Raw genomic sequence first — 20,967 nt, 5'->3', positions numbered from 1 at the left:
TTGAAGCAATTTGACTCGTTATTGAATTCGAAGCGATTCGATGGTAGTCAACTTGATGCAATTTAAGTCGATATGATTCAATTCGAGGCTATTTAAGTCGATCTGATATCATTTAATTCAATCGGATGCAATTTGACTCGATAGTACTTGGTTTGATGATGTTTGACTCGGTGTGATTCAGTTTGGATCAATTCGCAGTGATGCTGTTTCATTTGAGGCAATTCGACTCGGTTGGATTCAATTTCATGTAACTCTATATGGTGCAATTTGATACGGTTGGATCAAGTTTCATGTAACTCTATATGGCGCAATTCGACTCGGTTGGATCAAATTTCATGTAACTCTATATGGTGCAATTTGTCTTTGTATCATTCAAGTTAAAACAGTTTGAGTGAACATGTTCCAATTTGCCGTAATTTGACTCGGTATGATTCAATTTAAGTGTAACTCAGTTTGACACAATTTGACTCGGTCAACCACATGAGTTTGACTCAACATCCTACAATTCGGTGCAACTCGACTCAACATCCACGTTCGACGCAACTTGAGTCAGCAATATTCCTAATCTCAATACGATTCATGACTCGGTGTAATTCAACTACAAGATGCAATTTAACGCAATCTCGTTAACGAAATTAAAGTTCCATTCAGTTATATGGCCGGCTCACTCGAGAACCACCGACACTCCACCTACTCCTGGCTCCTTAATTAACAAGGATAAAGGTTTCATAGTACTCTTAGCAATCAATTATGCATTACAAGATGCGTCAACTTCTTGCACACTCATCGATGCACCTTCATCTACGCGCGTGGTGTCCGTCCGCTAAGCGCAACATACGTAACGAATGTGCGATACTCGTTAGAAGAGTCAAGGGTATGGTTACGTGAAAAGTGCGGTTATGCTTTGCGTCTGACATTACGTCACCGAATGTGCATCCGTCTATGCATGCATATGCAGCAGACGCGCGTTTAGCACGGAGAACGTGCTAGCGCCACCGAAACGCGACACCCAGTCCGGTTGAAAGGGAAAACGCGTCTTTCGCTTTTTTCTCTGCGCTGCTCGCTTTTTATACCCGTTACGACTGCGCACTAGTCTACTGCGCAGATACTGTTAGCGCTCATAGAACACGCGGTTCGCGCGCACATTACTGCAAGGAAATGGACGCGAGACATATGGAAACTCTTTTTAACGTTATTGACAATTAACTAATGCGTTTATGGCTGTAATATAATACTGTTCGCTATCTTTATTCTTTTATTGGAGCTGATACCCGGCGACAGAAGCGGAGGTGCCAGATACAGGTTAGGTTTACCATGATTGTGCCACGCTGTACTCAAATTATACAACTCATTGATGATTTTTTTCACAATTTCATTTTTTCTGTTCTTTTTTTATATTAAACATGGTGTCGAGGTACAAGTGTGCTATAGGTTAGGCTTCTGAACATGGTCTTTGTTGCACTATGAGTTGCTTAATAACAACAAATATAATAAAAAATAATTGTTAATGAATGAGGACAAAATTGACCCACTGCCACAGTATTTATGTCTATAATGTATCTTGTGAATAAAATATATAAAAAAAATAATGACAGAGTAATTTTATTTGAGGAATTGAAAGTATAAGTGTTTAATAAAGCGAGAAAAATGGTGTAGTCGGACAGAATCACGTTACGAGGTAACGGACGTTCCCGATCAACGACAAGCTGGCACCTTTACCATATCACGCGAATCTCTGATGTCGCGTTTCAAATGACGTAAGCGTCTGTCGAGTTTCTTGATTACTCGATAGGAATATTTTAATTACAGCCTACATGTTACAGAGTCCTTCGTTTCCATTCCTCTCAAGTTTTTCGTGAATTTCTAAATTTTCCAAAATTCCTTTAAAAAAAGTACCGTCATCTCAGAAAATGAAATAAATAAAAACCTTGCAAGTAACAAAACGACAGCAGAATCTCGAATAGAAATAAAATAAAAAGGTATCCTATTACGTGCCACGCGTCTAGAATGTTGGCAGACGAGGATGAGGCTGATATCCGTTTCTGAAGCGATAATTGCGCTTATTCAATGGTGACATGACATGGAATTCAAATAACAAGAACCTGTCGCATTCGAGAGTCGCCGTGAAAATGGCCCCGGGCGAGAAATTCTACGAGAGAAAGGTGAACTGCCGTTTTAGCGGCGGATCAGGCGAGGTTATAAAGCACAGCCGGCATGATTCTGTCGCAATTTACGGCGTGGAAATCGTAGCCTTGCTCCAGGCAAGGTAAATAAAGCGCTGACCACCATCGCCCACCGAACCGACTGTGCGCGCCGCGTTCTGACGCGGAAACGCTTCGACTCCTAACCTAACCAATAACAACAACGTTCTTTCTTCCTCTCCTCACATTTTCCTTCCAGATATCCGAAACATTACGTAACTCTTAAACATCCATGACGTCTTCGCTTTAAAAACATGTTCCCGAAACCATAACATGTGTCATAACCTATAAATTTTTGTCTGTGGAAGAGTTTTCTTCTCCTTTGAGGACAATTATAGAAAGGTTTTGCACACGTATAATAATACTTTCCCCCAAATTTTTCGTAAGTTAACCTCGTTTAAGATTAACAAATTGTCTATCATCAGCTTGATGTATTCGGAAAGATGGTGTATGTGGAAAGATGACCAGTGGTTGAAAGATGGACGCCCGATGCCAAGAGGAAATCCCAGCTATTCCTCGAGCTTTCCACGAATTAGAGAGCGGAAAAGACGAACGGTGATTCGCGACGCGTTACGACACCACTTTTCGGATACCCTATAGAATTTATTGTCGCTAAATATAAAACCTGGCGACCTACTATCGTCGTGTTTCCCCAAGGGTCTGCGTTTCTCTGCGCGACGTGTTCAGATACGATCTCTGAAGGAACGATGCTGATTTGAAAGTCCTCTTCGAGGGCATGTTGCGCTTGACTTAGCAAAGCGACGTATTTGAACCTGTTAACCGAGTCATTTCTCGACCAGTAAATGAATGTTCAGTTTTTTTCGACTTTTTTTCTTTTACGGTGCGTAAGAAAACTTGTTAACGAGTTTTCTGTATTCGCAAAGTAACGTTACGACAGTCGACGTTATTGAAACGTTGGGTGCCTCTAGGTTTCCAGTGTTGTATTTTTTACTTTTCTTTAATTATTTTACTTTATTCTTATTTTGAAATTTGGGTGATTTGTTATTTGATCATTTAGGTGGACACTGGATCTTTTAGGTGGAGACTGGGGCATTTAAGTGTTTGGTATGTCAGTTGGATATTTGCTGAGTAGGACATTTGATCATTTAGGTATGTGGACACTGGATCATTGATAGGTGTTTGGTATGTTAGTCAGTTGGATATTTGGTAATTAGACCATTTGATCATTTAGGCATGTGGACACCGGATCATTTAGATGTTTGATATGCTGGTCAGTTGGGTATTTGGTGATTAGACTATTTGATCATTTAGGCATGTGGACACTGGATCATTTAGATGTTTGATATGCTGGTCAGTTGGGTATTTGGTGATTAGACTATTTGATCATTTAGGTATGTGGACACCAGATCATTTAGGTGTTTGATATGCTGGTCAGTTGGGTATTTGGTGATTAGACCATTTGATCATTTAGGTATTTGGACACTGATTCATTCAGATGTTTGATATGTTGGTCAGTTGGATATTTGAACATTCGTATATTTGGTCATTGGGGTATTTGATCATGTGGACATATGACCAATTGGATATTTGAACATTTGACAACTAGGACACTTCATCTGGACATTTAATCAACTTGCAAAGTTGGTCATAAGATATTTGATCATTTGGACATACATCCAGATGTTTGATCATTTGGACACTTAATCCTATTTATTTGGTTAACTAGTGAATTAATTAATCAATATAACCTACACTCCAACGCTACCACATATAGAATCATTAAGGCTAAGTTCAAGTTACAAACAATCTTCCAGTAATGAATCATTATTGCAACTGTATCAAGCGTAAACGATGTAAGATGTAACACAAAATTTAATACCCATGTCTAAGGTCCTCACATGAAGTTATAACCTTAGGCAGCACCTGAAAGGAATAATGAACTAATTGATGACTATATGCCGAGCCTAACGAGGAGTCAAGGATCCCGTAGTGGAACAGGAAGATGGTAGTAAACGTGTCCACGTCGTGGTGTTTGATCCGGTCATATCCAATTGCACTTAATCATCAGGGAATCGTAACGGTAGGAGGCGTTAAGGCGCGAGAGCGATCGCCGCGTGTTTCTTGGAAGTGTCCGAGGCGGAGTAGCTGGTTCGGTGTTCGATTCGCGATCGAAGCAGGTGGAGAATCGGAACGGTCGAAAAAAAAGCGAGAGGAAGCTTCTGCCGATCCTGATCGTGGGCTCAAAGTGGGCGGAGGGAGAGATGACCTCAAGATGATGATATCGGCAACGTGGTCGTCGCAGGGTCGTCTGGGAAGCAAGAACGGCGAGAGAGAGAGGTGGAGAGAGGGGAGAGAGATCGACGAGAGAGACGCGGCAACGACGCCAGTGTTGCCTCGTGCAAAAATAACGTGGAAAGCCTGCTTTAAACTCAACCGACCGAGCTGACTCGAAATGTATGCGCGCCCGATGCCTCCACCAAATCATTTTTAAATCTCATTGAACAGCCAGACCGTGCGGAAAATTTGCGTTAATTGCGCCACGGGTCGTTAATGATGGCTGTAACCTCTAAACGCGGCGAACGACCGATTCGAGAGACGGCCACCGTAAACGGACACCCTGCCTGCATCGCCGTAACTAGACGGGGCCCAGCGGGGCACCGGTACCCCCAGCAGATGTTATGCGAATAACGGTGTGGGCGGTTTCGCTAGGGATACGGCCATATAGGAGGAACTTTAACGGTAGTTGCGGTTTATGTCCACTTTTCAGGTAGCGGATTTCAATGAATTTTGCAAATACGAAATTAGATAAAATAGGTAAAGACACCTTTGACAAAATGAATAAAATTATTCAGAAATTTCGAGTCTGGGAAATTTAGAAATGAACGAAATTTGAAGAATTAGAGAAGGCAGTTCAGAGATTTTAGGTGTTGGACGTATTAGAAATTCAGTATAATATGGACACCCTGTACATAGAAAAATGGCAGATAGATCTTGTAACGCAACATGTAAACAATATTACAATATTTATTCATGTAACATGTACAATGAACAATAATTATAATGCACATACATATTCATGTTACATGTTCATTAATCTTTAAATTTTATTCATTTCAGGTTGCACGTGCGATGTATAAAATATCTAAACCAATGATTTCTCCACAGAGCTTAATAATTTTTCGAATAATATATCGGTGTTAAAAAATATGTGATTCTATTGAAAAAATCAATTTGACCTTCATAGACCAATTTGACCTTCAAAGACCAATTTGATCTGCATCCTTAGAAGAGAACTTATCATTTCTCGAAATAATCCAAAATGTACTCCATCCAACACTCCAAGTGTATCTAAATTATTAAGATTCGTTTGAAAGAGCACACCCAGTACATTGCAGTACTATATCACCGGTGCAGATTGAAACGGAAGATAATCGAAGTTCGATTAATCCAAGTGGCGCCAGTTTTCGGGAGATTCGTATAGAAATTTCAAGTTTGTGGCTGGAAAGCAGTCAAGGCTGTTCGTCCACGAAGAGTCAAGGAGAAGTCTTCAGGTTCGTCCGAAATGTGAAAAGCCCTTAAGCAATACTGGCGCCGGACTGTAGCCCGATTTCTCGGAGCACACGAAATCTTGAAGGCGAGCAAAGATCGCTTATCCGTCCGCTTTTAGTATCTTCTATCGCTTGTATTTTCGTTATTATCCACCTCTGACTTTAAACTCTTCAGTCAAACCTGATGTTCTTATTTGGAGATGTGGACATCTAGGGACCTAGGGTTGTCATGTAACGGACTTACTTGTCGTGTAAGTAGAGATATAGGAAGTGGAGATTATTCATATTCCTATGAATATGTGGACATAGGAATTTGGGTAGGAAGGTATGTGTTTATTAGAGGATTGTGATTTGGGAATTTGGAGATATTTGGAGGGCTTTGGATTGGGGGTTCTGGGAATTTGGAGGGTTAGATGTTTGAGGACATAGGTATTTGTGGATTTGGAGATGTTGGACAACTAAATTTGGGGGATGTGGGAATACTGACACGTGGGAGTTTGGGATCCCCTAGTTTCTGGACCCTGGTATACCTAGGTTCCCAATTTCCACATCCCCAAATCCCCACGTCCCCAAATCCCCACGTTCCCAAATCCCCACGTTCCCAAATCCCCACGTTCCCAGATCCCCACGCTTCCAAATCCCCACGTTCCCAAATCTCCACGCTCTCAAATCCCCACGTTCCCAGATCCCCACGCTTCCAAATCCCCACGTTCCCAAATCCCCACGCTTCCAAATCCCCACGTCCCGAAATCCCCACGCTCCCAAATCCCCATGTCCCCAAATCTCCACGCTCTCAAATCCCCACGTTCCCAAATCTCCACGCTCTCAAATCCCCACGTTCCCAGATCCCCACGCTTCCAAATCCCCACGTTCCCAGATCCCCACGCTTCCAAATCCCCACGTTCCCAAATCCCCACGCTTCCAAATCCCCACGTCCCGAAATCCCCACGCTCCCAAATCCTCATGTCCCCAAATCCCCACGTCCCCATATCCCCACGCTTCCAAATCCCCACGTTCCCAAATCCCCACGCTTCCAAATCCCCACGTTCCCAAATCCCCACGCTTCCAAATCCCCACGTTCCCAAATCCCCACGTCCCCAAATCCCTACATTTCCAAATCCCCACGTCCCCAAATCCCCACGCTTCCAAATCCCCACGTCTCCAAATCCCCACGTCCCCAAATCCCTACATCTCGAAATCCCCACGTCCCCAAATCCCCACGCTTCCAAATCCCCACGTCCCCAAATCCCCACATCCCCAAATCCCCGCGTCCCGAAATCTCCACGTCCCCAAATCCCTACATCTCCAAATCCCCACATCCCCACATCCCCAAATCCCCACATCCCCAAATCCCCAAGTCCCCAAATCCCCAAATCCCCACGTCCCCAAATTCCCACATCTCCAAATCCCAACATCCCCAAATTCCTAAAGTCCACCTTCTCCATCTCCCCAAAAACCAAGTATTTCTCCCTCATCCATCCCCTAAGGAGTACAATTTGTTGACTACGTCCGCAGTAGATAGCGTTCTCCACAAACAAGATTCCTGTTGTTCTCGGTAGCCATATCTACCCGATTGTTAGGAACGTTGAAGGTGGCAGCAAATGAGTCCGACGAAAAATCCATTTGTTGCAGCTGCAAACTTCAGATGCGACGCGCGGCATGCGATCACGTGGTGTCTGCACAGATACCGCGCGTGTGTGTTGGCTACGTATGACCGGTCGCGTACGAACATTCGAGCGTATAAACAAACGAGAATAGTCGGTATTATCTGCGACGTGCATAACTATTGTGTACGCCGGACAGCGCTGCCGAGATTGAGACTTAACTCCTCGACGTTTATCGCCGTTCTGACGTTTCCCGCTAAAGGGAACTCGGTTCCGATATGTTTTGCTTCTCAAACGTAAACTTGTCAAAGATATTGAAGTGATTTTAAAGTTTCGACACTTCTTTCAGAAGTTTTTGATGAAATTTGTGGATGCGATGAATGGGATGGACTTTTATTTATACGTTGTTCATTAGCATTGTATTAGACGCGGATAAATATTCATCTTATCGACCTCATTCGTACAGGTGCTGGCTTGGAGTGTTATCAATGCTATAAGATTTCGATCTGAACTTTGTTCTACTTCGATATCGAGTGATATCTATCATAACTTTTTATTCTAATTTATAGTTTCAGGTTTTTGGGTATTTTTATATTTGGGGATTCATCAATTTTTCACTCCTACATTTTCTGGATTGATATTCATAAATTTCTGCGTTCGTAAATTTAGAGATCTCCAAATTATAAAGTTTAGAAATTTCAAGGTTGCTAAATAGGGAGTTAGGTTCTTAGGTTCTAGGTTCCAACAGGGGTTCCCAAATCTTAACGTTAGGAAATTCTATAGTGCTCTGATCGGTATACCCAAATTCCCATATCACAATATTTCTAAAACCCCAACTCTCTATTTCCCGATAACCCTATATCCAAATTTCTAAATCCCAATATTCCTATAACCCCAACTTTCTATTTCCCGATAACCCTATATCCAAATTTCTGAATCCCAATATCCCTAGAACCCCAACTCTCTATCTTCCCATAACCCTATATCCAAATTCCTATATCCCAATATCCCTAGAACCCCAACTCTCCATCTCCCGATAACCCTATATCCAAATTTCTACATCCCAATATCCCTAGAACCCCAACTCTCTATTTCCCGATAACCCTATACCCACATTTCTAAATCCCAATATCCCTAAAACCCCAACTCTCTATCTTCCCACAACCCTATACCCAAATTCCTATATTCCAATATCCCTAAAACCCCAACTCTCTATTTCCCGATAACCCTATATCCATATTTCTAAATCCCAATATCCCTAGAACCCCAACTCTCCATCTTCCGATAACTCTATATCCAAATTTCTACATCCCAATATCCCTATAACCCCAACTCTCTATTTCCCGATAACCCTATACCCAAATTTCTAAACCCCAATATCCCTATAACCCCAACTCTCTATTTCCCAATAACCCTATACCCAAATTTCTAAATCCCAATATCCCTAGAACCCCAACTCTCTATCTTCCCACAACCCTATACCCAAATTTCTAAATCCCAATATCCCTAGAACCCCAACTCTCTATCTTCCCACAACCCTATACCCAAATTCCTATATTCCAATATCCCCAAAACCCCAACTCTCTATCTCCCGATAACCCTACGAGTCCTAAATTCCTACATCCCATCCCTATAACCCTAAATCTCCATCTCCCGATACTCCTAGATCCATAAATTACTTACGTCCCCAAACAGAGAATCTAGGGAATAATTTCTAGTTAAACTTGCCAATCCACCTATTTATCTACCCATTCCCGGAAATTTACAAATGAGTCAATTAAAAAATGTAAATAAAGAAAACATATAAATCTAAGCGCAGATTGAAATGAAAACAAACACTGCCGTTTGTTATGTATTTGCGGCTTTGACGCATATTTCAAGGAATAAACAGCTTCGTTATTGATAATTATGCAAAATGAAATGCATCTCATTGATTTTAATGATCTCGACTAGCATTCGATGCATATTTACGAATTTTCAAGGAAGTCGAGGAAAAGAGTGATCGAGACGCCATTAGAGATTTCGCCATCCCAAAAAAAGATGGCGGTTGCGTTATTTCCCGACGCAGTGGACGTTACTACCGATTTCTAACGCGAGAGTGTATCATCTCCGTTAATCGGAATTTAAAAAAAGCACGCTATCGATTTACACAGTTTAACTGTTAGCGAAGTTAACTTTTCCCGTGCTGCTACTTTTCCCTCAAAGCGGACCACTTTTGCGAGCCGCACTGAAATCGAGGGAAACGCGTCCTGATAAACACCGCTTCACCAACAACGATCCTACGGACTTTACGGAGAAAATTCTCCGTTTCATTGGAATCTTTAACATTTTTTTCATCGATACTCTCTGTAAATGTTCGTGTATTGGATTTGATTTAGAAGAGAAATCGATATGGAGGTATTTTGACTGGGTGGGCGCGATAATTACCCGCTTTTGGGGCTCTGTGACTCAACGAGTAAGCACGTGTGATGTTTGAGCACTATTGGTATTTTAATTTGAAGAGTAATATGTTTAGAATCAATTTTTAGGTTCAATTTAGAGGAGAAAGCAATATGAAAGTATTTTAATTGGGTGAGTGCGATAATTTCCTGCTTTTGGGGCTCTGTGATTCAACGTATAAATACAAGTGATATTTGAGCACTATTGGTATTTTAATTTGAAGAGTAATACGTTTAGAATCAATTTTTAGATTCAGTTTAGAGGAGAAATTAATGTGGATACATTTTAACTGGGTGAGTGCGATAATTACCTGCTTTTGGGGCTCTGTAACTCAACATATAGATGCATGTGATATTTGAGCACCATCGGCATTTTAATTTGAAGAGCCACATTTTTAGAATCAATTTTTAAGTTCAATTTACAAGAGAAATCAATATGGATACATTTTAACTGAATGAGTGTGATAATTACCTGCTTTTGGGGCTCTGTGACTCAACATACAAATACAAGTGATATTTGAGTACCATCTATGTACATTAATTTGAAGATTCATCTTTTAAGGTATCAAAAGTATTTTAACTTGAAGATTCATTCTTTGAGGTCACTTTTGAAGATTCATTTTTAATTTCATTTTCTAACTTGAAGATTCATCTACAAAGTTGACATCATTGAATGGTACATTTTATAAATGTAGTTGAAAAGTTTGTACAGTTATTAATTGTTTCTAATAAAACTTTGATAAAATACATTTATAGACTTGTGAATTTTAGAATACGTTTTAATATAATTGTGATATACATGAAACAAGAAGAAGTTGCGCAGTTCGCTTCTGCGCATCACATAACCTAACATATAACCCAACTGTAAAAACTGTTCGATATAAAAATGGTGCGAGAGCATTGAATCAATCGTAGAAATCAGACCATGCCAGGCAGGCGAAACGAGTCCGTCGAGATCTCGATTTTTATATTCATTATTCCCGCTGAATTCGAGCGCGAATTTCAAAACCCGAGAAAGTCAGCGACCGGCGCACCGCGTGAAATTGGAATTCCCGAAGGCCGCGTTTTCCTACCCGAAACTAAATCCGTGGAAAGGTTAAACGTGAAGAAAAGGAACGTATGAAAATCAGATGATTGAAACTTTAACGAGCGAGAGAACCTGTTTTATCGGTCTATCGCCACTTTTTTACGCGTTGCGAATATCCTCTGTTCAACGCCGAAAAATCTGAAACACGCCTCGCTGGCGCCTTTCTCTTTCTTCCTCTCTCTTTCTCTCTCTTTTCTCTCTCTCTCGATCGTTCACGGTCAACGTTTCGACGATGACGAGAAATAGACAAAAATATATCTATGCATCGTCCGGTCACTTTTTAACCTCGATAAAAGTCCCTATGTTCATTCTGCAGCGTCATCGTTCGTTACACGTTTAGACACATTTTATTTTAAACAAAATTATTTATTTATATTTGCAGCACTGTCATTATAAGTTTGAACTATATTATTTATTTGTATTTTAACAAAGATGATGCATGTAATTTCTAAATACAATTTCAATTGTTAATAATTATTCGTTTGGGGTATTTGAATAGCGAATTTATACAGAAATGTGCTAATATCCCTTGTTTTATTCATACGTTCTAGAAAGAGTTCATAAATTCGTGCGTAAATTTGTTCCACTTAAATCGAAATATGTACAATATTATTATTTTTAAATTTATTTCTTCGTTTATCAACCTCAATCATCATATATTAATTTTTATTAAACACATTATTTAGATGATGTATCGGAGACGATGTGACATATGACGGGATATAACCTCACTTTTGAAGCTATTCAAATTTTCGCGCCAAAGTGCTTCACTCTTGACGTACTTAAATCTTTAATGTTTAATTTCTGTCATAATTTAGTACTACTGAATCGGTGGATTATATGAAGACTAATAATAAATAATTGCATTTATTTTATATTTCGTTATAGTGCAATTTATACATATCTATAAAAATTGAACTTTCTCTTCGAAAATAAGAGAAAATGAGAGAACTTTCTTAGGAATAAAAAAGACATTTGTATTGATGATGGCGATAGTGAAATTTAACCGCATTAATATTAATAGTAATCGCAAGGCTATTCATTTTTTACAGAGTTATTAATTTTTCTACAAAACCCTACACAATATAATAAATTTTGTAATAACAAATTTGTACATTAAATAACAGATTCATAATAATGAAACGTAATCACATTGTTGAACCAATAAAAAATTATTATTAATACAATTTGACTGACATTTTCTAAACTTCTTTTTAATTTCTGTTTTCCTAACAAAATAATCAAAGTTAAAATAATTACCTGATTTTCTCCAATCTCTGAATATAAACTAAATCCGAAGTACACCATAATTCACGAGCAGTCCCTAAATCTTCAGAAACATTACACGTTTCGACAAAGCGCGAAGTAAAAAGCCGAGATAATAAAACAAGCACGATGTTCCGATTGCAATCACGAAAACCTCGTAGACTTGATAGGCAATTCGATATTCCAACTAACAAACGTATGAAGATCGTTGTACCATGATAGATAGCAAAATGGTGTCACGTGACGCGGCAGGACGCCCTCTTTGTCACGTGCATCAATTTTGGAGCATTAAAGAACGGCTAATGACAAAATGCGATAACATAGCCAGACGGAACATTCCACGAACATTACGTTGATCAACGATTCCATTATAATTTTACATTTCTTCACGCCAGTCGATTTACAGAAACAGTCGGTTCAAAGATCTACTCTATGTATATGTAAAATGTACTAATAACGATTCTCAGATGTTAAATTAAGATGTAGAGTACGGACATTAATATGCAGCTCAGGGCCGTATACACTACTTTAACCCTCCGGGACCAATTTATCTCTTGAAGAGCAAATTTACCCCTCTGATTATTACTGAGTACAATATTCACCCCTGTGTTTAATATTCGATACAATTTTGCAAAAATGAAGTATTTTGTGTTGCAATTTTATCCTTTGTTCTACAGTCTTGTTATAGGAAGGGTTATTGTCAAACCTCCATGAAAAAAGTTCGTAAAAAATCTTAGGGCAGAAGAAAATCCTGTATTTCATTTTTGTTTTCGCTCGAGGTTTTCTAAGTAATACTTATATCTGGGATAAGTATGTTTCTGGGGCAGGTATATACCATAAGTACATTTACCTATAGAAAATCTTTGAAAGATATTTGAAAAGACCTAGTTCGAAATCACGCATCAGAATTATGTAGAATTGCAGGTAATTAGTGTTGGAGGTAATATGACTTACCTTCCATCCAGCGCTGCTGTTGCTCTCCCCTTTTTCCCTGAAATAGGGGATGTTCTGCATCATCCATTCATAGATCTGTGAGAGCGTTAATCGTTCCTCCGGAGCGCTAGTGATGGCCTGAGTGATGAGATCTGCGTAACTATGATTACCCCACGCGTTACGTCTGGACGAATTTTTCTTGACCGGAAGCAGTCCGGTACCTTGTCCGAGAGAGCGATGCTGCGACGGCGTGCCACTTTCGACACCTTCGACGCCCTCTTTGGCCTGCACACTGGGTACCACGTTGCCCTCGATGTATTCCTCGGGTCTGGGCAGAGGCCACGTGTGCGATCGAGCACGGGACTGTGGCTCGAACCCGGTCTCAAGGTCGTATGGTACCCCCTGCTGTGGTTGCAACCCGGTCTTCGACCCCGACGCCGAGACCGACACCGGGTCCATCCTGTTCGTTTCGTCCGTGTACTCCACTTTGGCCGCGGGCACCGAACGGTCCGAAAGATATCGCGGATGGCGAACCGTCGACTAGACTAGTCGATAGAACTTGCGGAGCGGTCACGGTATGGCCAACACTGTCACTACCGACGGGTTAACAACACTGGTCGGGTATTAACGAGTTGAAACCAGAACCGGGGTCACTCTTTCGCTACCGCCACTCCGTTTTTTTCTTGTTTCGCCAGCCGGGCTCGCAGTGCATACGGTTGCGTGACCACACTCGCGATAAATCGAGACGTGGGATGATCACGAGGAAAAGCGGAGTATCGCGGATCACTCGAATCGAACTCTCCCGCAACTGGCAACGGAACGACCGGGAATACGATGTACGTTGTTCTGCGTGTTGCGCGCGAGCGAGAGGGAAACGGAGCACGCGAACGACATCGACAGAGACGGACGCAGGCGAGAGGGGGGGAGACCACGTGGTCAAACTCACTGTTTACAAGTCGCGCCGTCGGTCACGTGGCCATGTTTTGATAGAGAACTTGGCCCACTGCGACGAGGGAATCTTGAACTAGTGGCGGCTCGCGGTTCGGGCGCGCGAATTCGCGCGGATTCCAAGCGATTCGAAACGGTCCACCTAGCCAATGCGCTTCGCAACGTTCCTCCGTGTACGCCGATAAAGTCTCAGGACCGTTCTCCCTTGGAAATCTCATCGATGGTCCTCCAAGCTTCCACCCTTCTCCCTTCCGATCACCACCACGACTTTCTCTACGCGAGTAATCTTTCAGACGAACATCGCGTTCGGAAAACGCTCGTCTGGCGGTCTTCGAATCACCTTGCTTCGAACAGAACTTGCCGGCAAGGCAGCGCGGCGAATACTAACGAATTCTTCTGGCTGGCAGTCGGAACTGACCGAGCGGAGCCGAAGTTGCGAGAAGTGAATTCGTGGCGCCTGCCTCCGCGCTCGCGAGGGCAACGAGGATAACCCGACGAGCGTCCGCGGCTGCCGGAGCGAGAGAGACGGCCCGGGAGCCCGCCGGATCAAGGGACGCTGAAGAGAGAGAGAAGGGAGAGAAATCGCGACGTAGCGAACGAGCGATCTGGTGGGTGGCGCGGCGACATGGAAGGGGCAACGCAGGAGGGTAGGGGATAGACGACCACGGTTGGAGCGACGGAGAAAAAAAAAACACGACGGAGAGAGGTAAAGGAGGTTAGGGGAACGAGGGACAGAGACGCAATGGTTCGGAATGAGTCGGATAAAGGGCAGAGGGACCAAGGAAGGGAGAAGGCAGCGTGGTCGGATTTGATCGAAAGGGTGGGCGGGGAAAGGGGATGCTTTTACCTCCAGGGACAGATACTTCCACGAAGAGAGGGAGAATTCGCACGCGACCATCTACCCCCCTATCGATGGACGTTCAATTCTTCGGACTTTTAGTAACTGGCCATATAACTCGAGTTCCTTATGTCTTCAGCGAATTTTGAGCATCTGATAATTTACTTGTGGACCTGATCATTTTATTACTCGCATATGAAATTTAGACCCCTTTCAAAATTTTTAGAGGCAAGGAACCTTGGTCTTCCTTAGTATTTCCACATTTATTTTAAAGGAGTAAAATACGGTTTTCCTTTTTACTCATCATCGTCATTTTGTAGCACTAAACTGTATTTAATTTCTGTGAAATTATGGCAAAGTAAAAATTTCAGTATACTGTAATTATCAAATTAAATTGCTTCAAACGTCCCCAAATTTTGTAAGAAAAAAATGAATCTATTAACAAGTCTCCATAAGTAAATTAAAACCTTGAATAACCTTTAACAATCTTTGAAGCTGTAAAAAAATAATGCAATAAAAAAGAATTATCAAGCAGTAACCTTGAAGTACTTGAAGCAGTGATAAGAGAAGATAATAATTATCTCCCATCTTGCAATTATTTTCTAGAAAATTTTACCAATTATAAAATTGCCGGTGTCGAACGTAAATTGATATTTTAAACCGTTAAATAATTATAACTTTTATCCGCAAGAAGTTTCTAATAAAAATCGAAGGAGCTGAAGTTTTTTCTTCAGATTATATCGTCCCGCCTTTCTCAATAGCTCTTCTATTTTTTCCCCATAATTTTCACTGTTCTTCGAGCTATTAATAACTATAACGCTCTTATTGATTTTTTTTTTTTTCATTTCATAGGCCTGGAAACTTTTTTCCTTCGCAGCTTTCAAGATACACGCCCTTCGCTTTCTTCGGTCTTCGTTTGCAATATTATCAATAAATAAGCTTCGTTCAAACTTTTAATATCCGTAAAAAATACGCTATAAAAATTTAAAAATTATAGTTAGAAATTTTCTGGAAATTTTGAAAGAAATGTCACTCTCGATAATAATAAATTTTATTTCTTTTCGATTGATATTGCAATTTCATTCTTAGAAATTTTATGGGCCTTTTACAGAAGCAGTTTTGCAAATTTTAATGATCAAATTGAGAGACAATGATGCAGCACGGAGCTATCGGAAACTTCCGTTGACCTCTCGTGATAATTCGACGCAGCACGCGCGAAATGAAAAAGGTTAACGAAATGCATAAATTGGGAATTGCTGATTGGGGTGTTTTGTTAGAAATGCGATATAGAGGATTCATTCTTTCCTGATATTTAGTTGAACTTTACCCCCCGTGGCGGTAATCAAAACTCCGCGATTGTGTCTACGATTTATTGTTACCCGTACTTATAATAAAGCATCAGAAAAATGACCGCCATTTATCTGGACCGATTTGTCCCGACCACAAAATCTGTTGATTATACGATTTTATATTTAATCGACGTCTTGTCATTTTAACAGTGTCGACATTTTTTAAATTTAAGGTAAAATTGATTTTTTGAAGAAAGGGGGATGAAAGTGACGATAAGGGTTGCAAGATTAAAAATGTAACAAAGTATCAAATTTTTACTGTAAATAAATTATTTACTGATCTTTGTGTTTGTGTATTAATTTATATGTTCATTGCTGTATTTATTTATTTGTCCATATATGTATTTATTTATCCATGTGTGTATATGTATGTATTTATTTATCCTCATATGTATATGTATGTATTTATTTATCCACATATGTCTATGTATGTATTTATTTATCCTCATATGTCTGTGTATGTATTTATTTACCCACATATGTCTATGTATGTATATATTTATCCACATATGCATATGTATGTATTTATTTATCCTCATATGTATATGCATGTATTTATTTATCGACATATGTGTACGTATGTATTTATTTATCTACATATGTCTATGTATGTAATTATTTATCCACATATGTGTATGTATGTACTTATTTATCCACATATGTATATGCATATATTTATTTATCCACATATGTCTATGTATGTATTTATTCATCTTCATATGTCTGTGTATGTATTTATTTATCCTCATATGTATATGTATGTACTTATTTATCCACATATTTATTTATCCATCCATATATGTATTCATTTATCCACATATACATGTATTTATTTATGCACCCACATATGTGTTTATTCATCAACCCATACATGTACATATTCGTCCACATATCTCTTCATTTACCTATATATTTATAGTATACTCACTAGCAAAAATGTTAAATTAAAATTTGAATAAAATATAAAAAAAAAGAAATGAGAGTCTTTGATACTGTATAAGTCTGAAAAGTGATTAGGACATTTTGAATCTCCGTAGAGTAGCAAATTTTATCGTGAGAAATTGCAGCTGGTGAGTAAATTAGGGAAAGAATGAGAACCATTAGATCCACCGAAAAAGAGCAAGTCCAAGATCGTACTATCAATTACGTGTGCCCTGCTCTAATACTTATTTTACAGCAAATCGAATTAGAGTGCTCGGTGGTCAGCGATTCTAGCTCTCCGATACTTTTTACCAAATAGGTTACAAGCTTATTATAATGCAGAAGCTCGTTAACTTACAAGCTTATTATAAAAGTTAATTACAATATAATTTAATATGTCGGAGCGAGTTTGGTGGAATTTTGCTTTTTATGTTTGTACTTATTAGCATAATACTGTAGCACTTTATTATATAAAAAAGGATTGAAAGACAATGGTCGATGAAAGTAATTAATTAGTAAAAGTTGCAATAATTTTGCAAACCTTGTTCATATGCGTATTTTAAAATTTATGTACAGGTAAGTAAAAATGGTGTCGCTAGTGCCCTCTGGAGGTTGAGGCACGAACCATAAAAATAGAAAATTGCATTTTTTCGTGAAATAGGACACTTTTATATACCTGTGATGTTCACAAATTGTTCTACGAACTAAATGAAGTAAAAAGAGTGCCTTTGCAGTGGATTTGAAGCTCCATATTAAAAGAAAATGGAAGAAATTGCAGTTTATGGACGTCAAATCCTTAGCCATGTAGTGGTAAGAGATGAGAACTATGTTTGCAATACAATTATTGCGTTTATTGATTATTTTTGCCTTCTTATTAACTTCAAAATGTTCTAACATTAATTAATAATCCTCTTCAAAGCATATTATTGTCAATGAAGTCATATTTGATGAATTAATTCTAAAATGGTATACGTAGCGCCATCTGCAGGTGAAGTATGACACTAGTAAAATGGAAAATATCGATTTTCTTCAAAATTAGCGATTTTTATTCACTGCGAGGGACATTAGAATATTCTGTGACTTCAATAGAAGTGAAAGTATACCATCAGAAGTAATTTTATAGCGTTGGAAACGAAAATTAAAAGAATTTCACAGAATGAACGAAATCCTTAGCCATCTAGTGATAAAAGGTGAAAACTAATGAAACTAAACGATCACAATTTTCATTTTAATTCACTTTTTCGACTTCCTAACATTTGTAAGACATTCTCAAGCCTTTCCATTCTACTATTATCAAGTCATTATTGCATAATTAATCGAGAAAGGTGTTACTTGTTAAGATATTGCACTCGAAAGTCAGTTCCATTAGTTCCTATCTTTCACCGCTAGGTGGCTGAATATTTTACCGTCTATGAGGTGCAATATTTTCTTTTCTGACGCCTTTGGCAGACAATGATGACACTCCTTCAATTCTACTATAATCGTAGAACATCCTACTCGTCTCGAAATTTAGTAAGAATCACTGATTTTAGAGAAAAATGCAAATTCCTGTTCCCATAGTTCTTTCGTGACTGCCAGATAGCGCTGAAGGTACTGTTTCCACACAAAAGCGCGCGAAATTACGAACTTTCAAAATATGTGTTAGAACCCTCAGAATACTTTATACTAATAAGATGAACTAATCCTAATCTTGTTCGCAATAACTGCAAATTTAACTTGAATACAAATCAAGCTTTTGATTATTCCTTTCATAAATCAAGCATAATTGCTTAGACTTCGCACACGTTTTGCAGGGACTTTGGTTACAGTCTTCCTTACAAAACACAGATAGTCAAAGAAATTTCTTAGAGCTTGAATACCATTGTAAATTCGTGAAGTAGTGAAATCTTCAAAAGAGGAATTGCTGCAGTACCAGCAATAGGTCTAACCTACCCTTCGAAGGTATTTCCCTCCGCCCCACAAGATGGCGTGCCGTAGAGCCGCGAAGACCGCCAGGCGCATCGAATTTGAATGCAGGGGTAACCGAAGCACGGGTCGGCGACACGGCGGCAGACCGGCCGGCACTTCGCGTACAGTCGTCGCGACGTGCGGACGTTCTCTTTCCTTCACCCGAACATGACATATCCCCGAAACGTCGAAAAACCGAACTGAACCCCCCAAAATGTGTCAAACCTAACCTAAGTGCGTGTTGATCCAAGTGCAGTGCCCATTCGAGTTGACAAGAAAAATGGGTCGACAACAATTCTCGTTTCGGCAGATCGAAACGATATCCTCTCGGAGCGCGGTTCCGAGCTGGTGACCAAGTGGCAAATCGGAGTGTTATGTGTGAAGGTGTTGTTGTTACTTGCGAATCATGCCCTTCGTGCTGCGGAGAGTGGAGCCGCGGCTGTTGTGTCGCGGGCACGTGCCCGCGGGCCCGACCCCGCAGGGATGGCCCGTGGGCGCAGAATTGGAGGCGGTCGCGAACGGCGCTCTGACCGCATCCTTGAAACAACTCGCCTCGCTTTTGACCATCGCGGAGGACATCTTCGCAGAACTCACCGCCGAGTTGACCACCGTTGCCGATCGCAGCAGCAATCTACGACAGAGATTGGACAAGGTCGAGGAGCGTCTCGCCAGCGTCGATCCCAAGAAAATACCAGTCCGTGAGTACCGATTCGTTCACCTTCCCCGACTGCATTTCCGGTGCCCCCTTATCGATGCAGGCGGACAAACGGCGCTCTTGTCTGCCGGGTATACAGGGTGTCCCTCATAACTTATAGCTTTATGGCTACTTTTGCTGTTTTGATGATTAGTGGTCTTTTTATGTGGAGGAGCTTTCTTCTTAATGAGATATGTAGGGTAGGATATTAGGGTGTAGGTGGAAGCAGTGTAAGAGAACGTGGTAATGTGGTGGAATCTGCAGCTGGTAGCAAGGTCATATGAAATTATTTTTCATTGTTAGCTACTTGACTGCAAGGACGTGAAAGCTTTTGAGTTCAGACGATATTTAGGAGTTTGTGAATTCTCAATGTTTCGGATCCCGAATCCTTGGTCTACAGACCTGAATCCCTAAATCTCCAAATACCATCTCTAAGTCTTCAAATCCCCAAATTGCTAGGTTTGGATCCCCAAATCCCTAGGTCCTCAATGGTGGTCTGGAGTCTCAAATCTCTAGATCCCCAAATACCTACTTCCCTAAATCCCAAAGTCCCAAAATGACTATGTCTTTTCGGACCCCCCAATCCCTAGGTCTTCAATGGTGGTCTGGAGTCCCACATCCCTAGATCTCCAAATACCCACATCTCTAAGTCTTCAAATCCCCAAATGGCTAAGTTTCGACCCCCAAATCCCTAGGTCCTCAATGGTGGTCTGGAGTCCCATGTCCCTAGATCCTCAAACACCTACTTCCCTAAATCTTCGAATCCCCAAATGGCTAGGTTTCGACCCCCAAATCCCTAGATCCTCAATGGTTTACATACCCAAATCCCTAGATCCCCAAATACCTACGTCCCCAAATCCTAAAATCTTGCAATTTCTAAGTCCTCCTCATACCTAGATCACTGAACACCTATGTCCTCAAATACCTATCGCAAAAATTCTCAAATTATTTTTAAACCACCATGTATACGCGTTCCTGGAATTTTAACAACGTTTGCAAAATCGATTGATGCGGCGATAGTTGCTGGTTGCACTCTGAGGTATTTGTATAGTCATGTTAGAGACATGAGATCGATATATGGCTTACTATCTGCCTTCAGTAAACGGAAATATCAATAAAACTTATATACACGAGAAACTATAGAGTTAGATACTCATTCAAGTCCTCCGCCATTTCTGGTTAGGTTACATTTTTTCTTAAAATTGCAAATGGATGCAAGGAAACATGGAGTT

At 40.3% G+C, this 20,967-nt stretch overlaps 2 protein-coding genes across 6 annotated transcripts in view; one reads left to right on the top strand and one right to left on the bottom strand.

The window, feature by feature from the left end:
* Positions 1-14,583, bottom strand: part of foxo (forkhead box, sub-group O) — a 157,651-nt gene extending 143,068 nt beyond the window's left edge. For both annotated transcript variants that reach the window (XR_001096563.2, XM_012289888.2), the window contains exon 1: positions 13,060-14,583. Coding sequence is in view for 1 of the 2 variants with exons in the window: in XM_012289888.2 (XP_012145278.1) it covers positions 13,060-13,497 (438 nt within the window). In the remaining variant the exon portion in view is untranslated. The remainder of the gene's footprint in view (positions 1-13,059) is intronic.
* Positions 14,584-19,133: 4,550 nt separating this feature from the next.
* The window catches only part of gukh (NHS actin remodeling regulator GUK-holder), a 96,509-nt gene continuing 94,675 nt past the window's right edge, over positions 19,134-20,967 (top strand). For all 4 annotated transcript variants that reach the window (XM_076541277.1, XM_076541276.1, XM_076541274.1 and 1 more), the window contains exon 1: positions 19,134-19,739. In XM_076541277.1, the coding sequence (XP_076397392.1) occupies positions 19,448-19,739 (292 nt within the window). In that variant the 5' untranslated portion in view covers positions 19,134-19,447. The remainder of the gene's footprint in view (positions 19,740-20,967) is intronic.

Source organism: Megachile rotundata, chromosome 16 (genome assembly GCF_050947335.1).
Source record: "Megachile rotundata isolate GNS110a chromosome 16, iyMegRotu1, whole genome shotgun sequence".
Classification (NCBI taxonomy): domain Eukaryota; kingdom Metazoa; phylum Arthropoda; class Insecta; order Hymenoptera; family Megachilidae; genus Megachile; species Megachile rotundata.
Note: the sequence above shows the minus strand (reverse complement) of the source record. Positions and strands in the feature narration are given on the sequence as shown.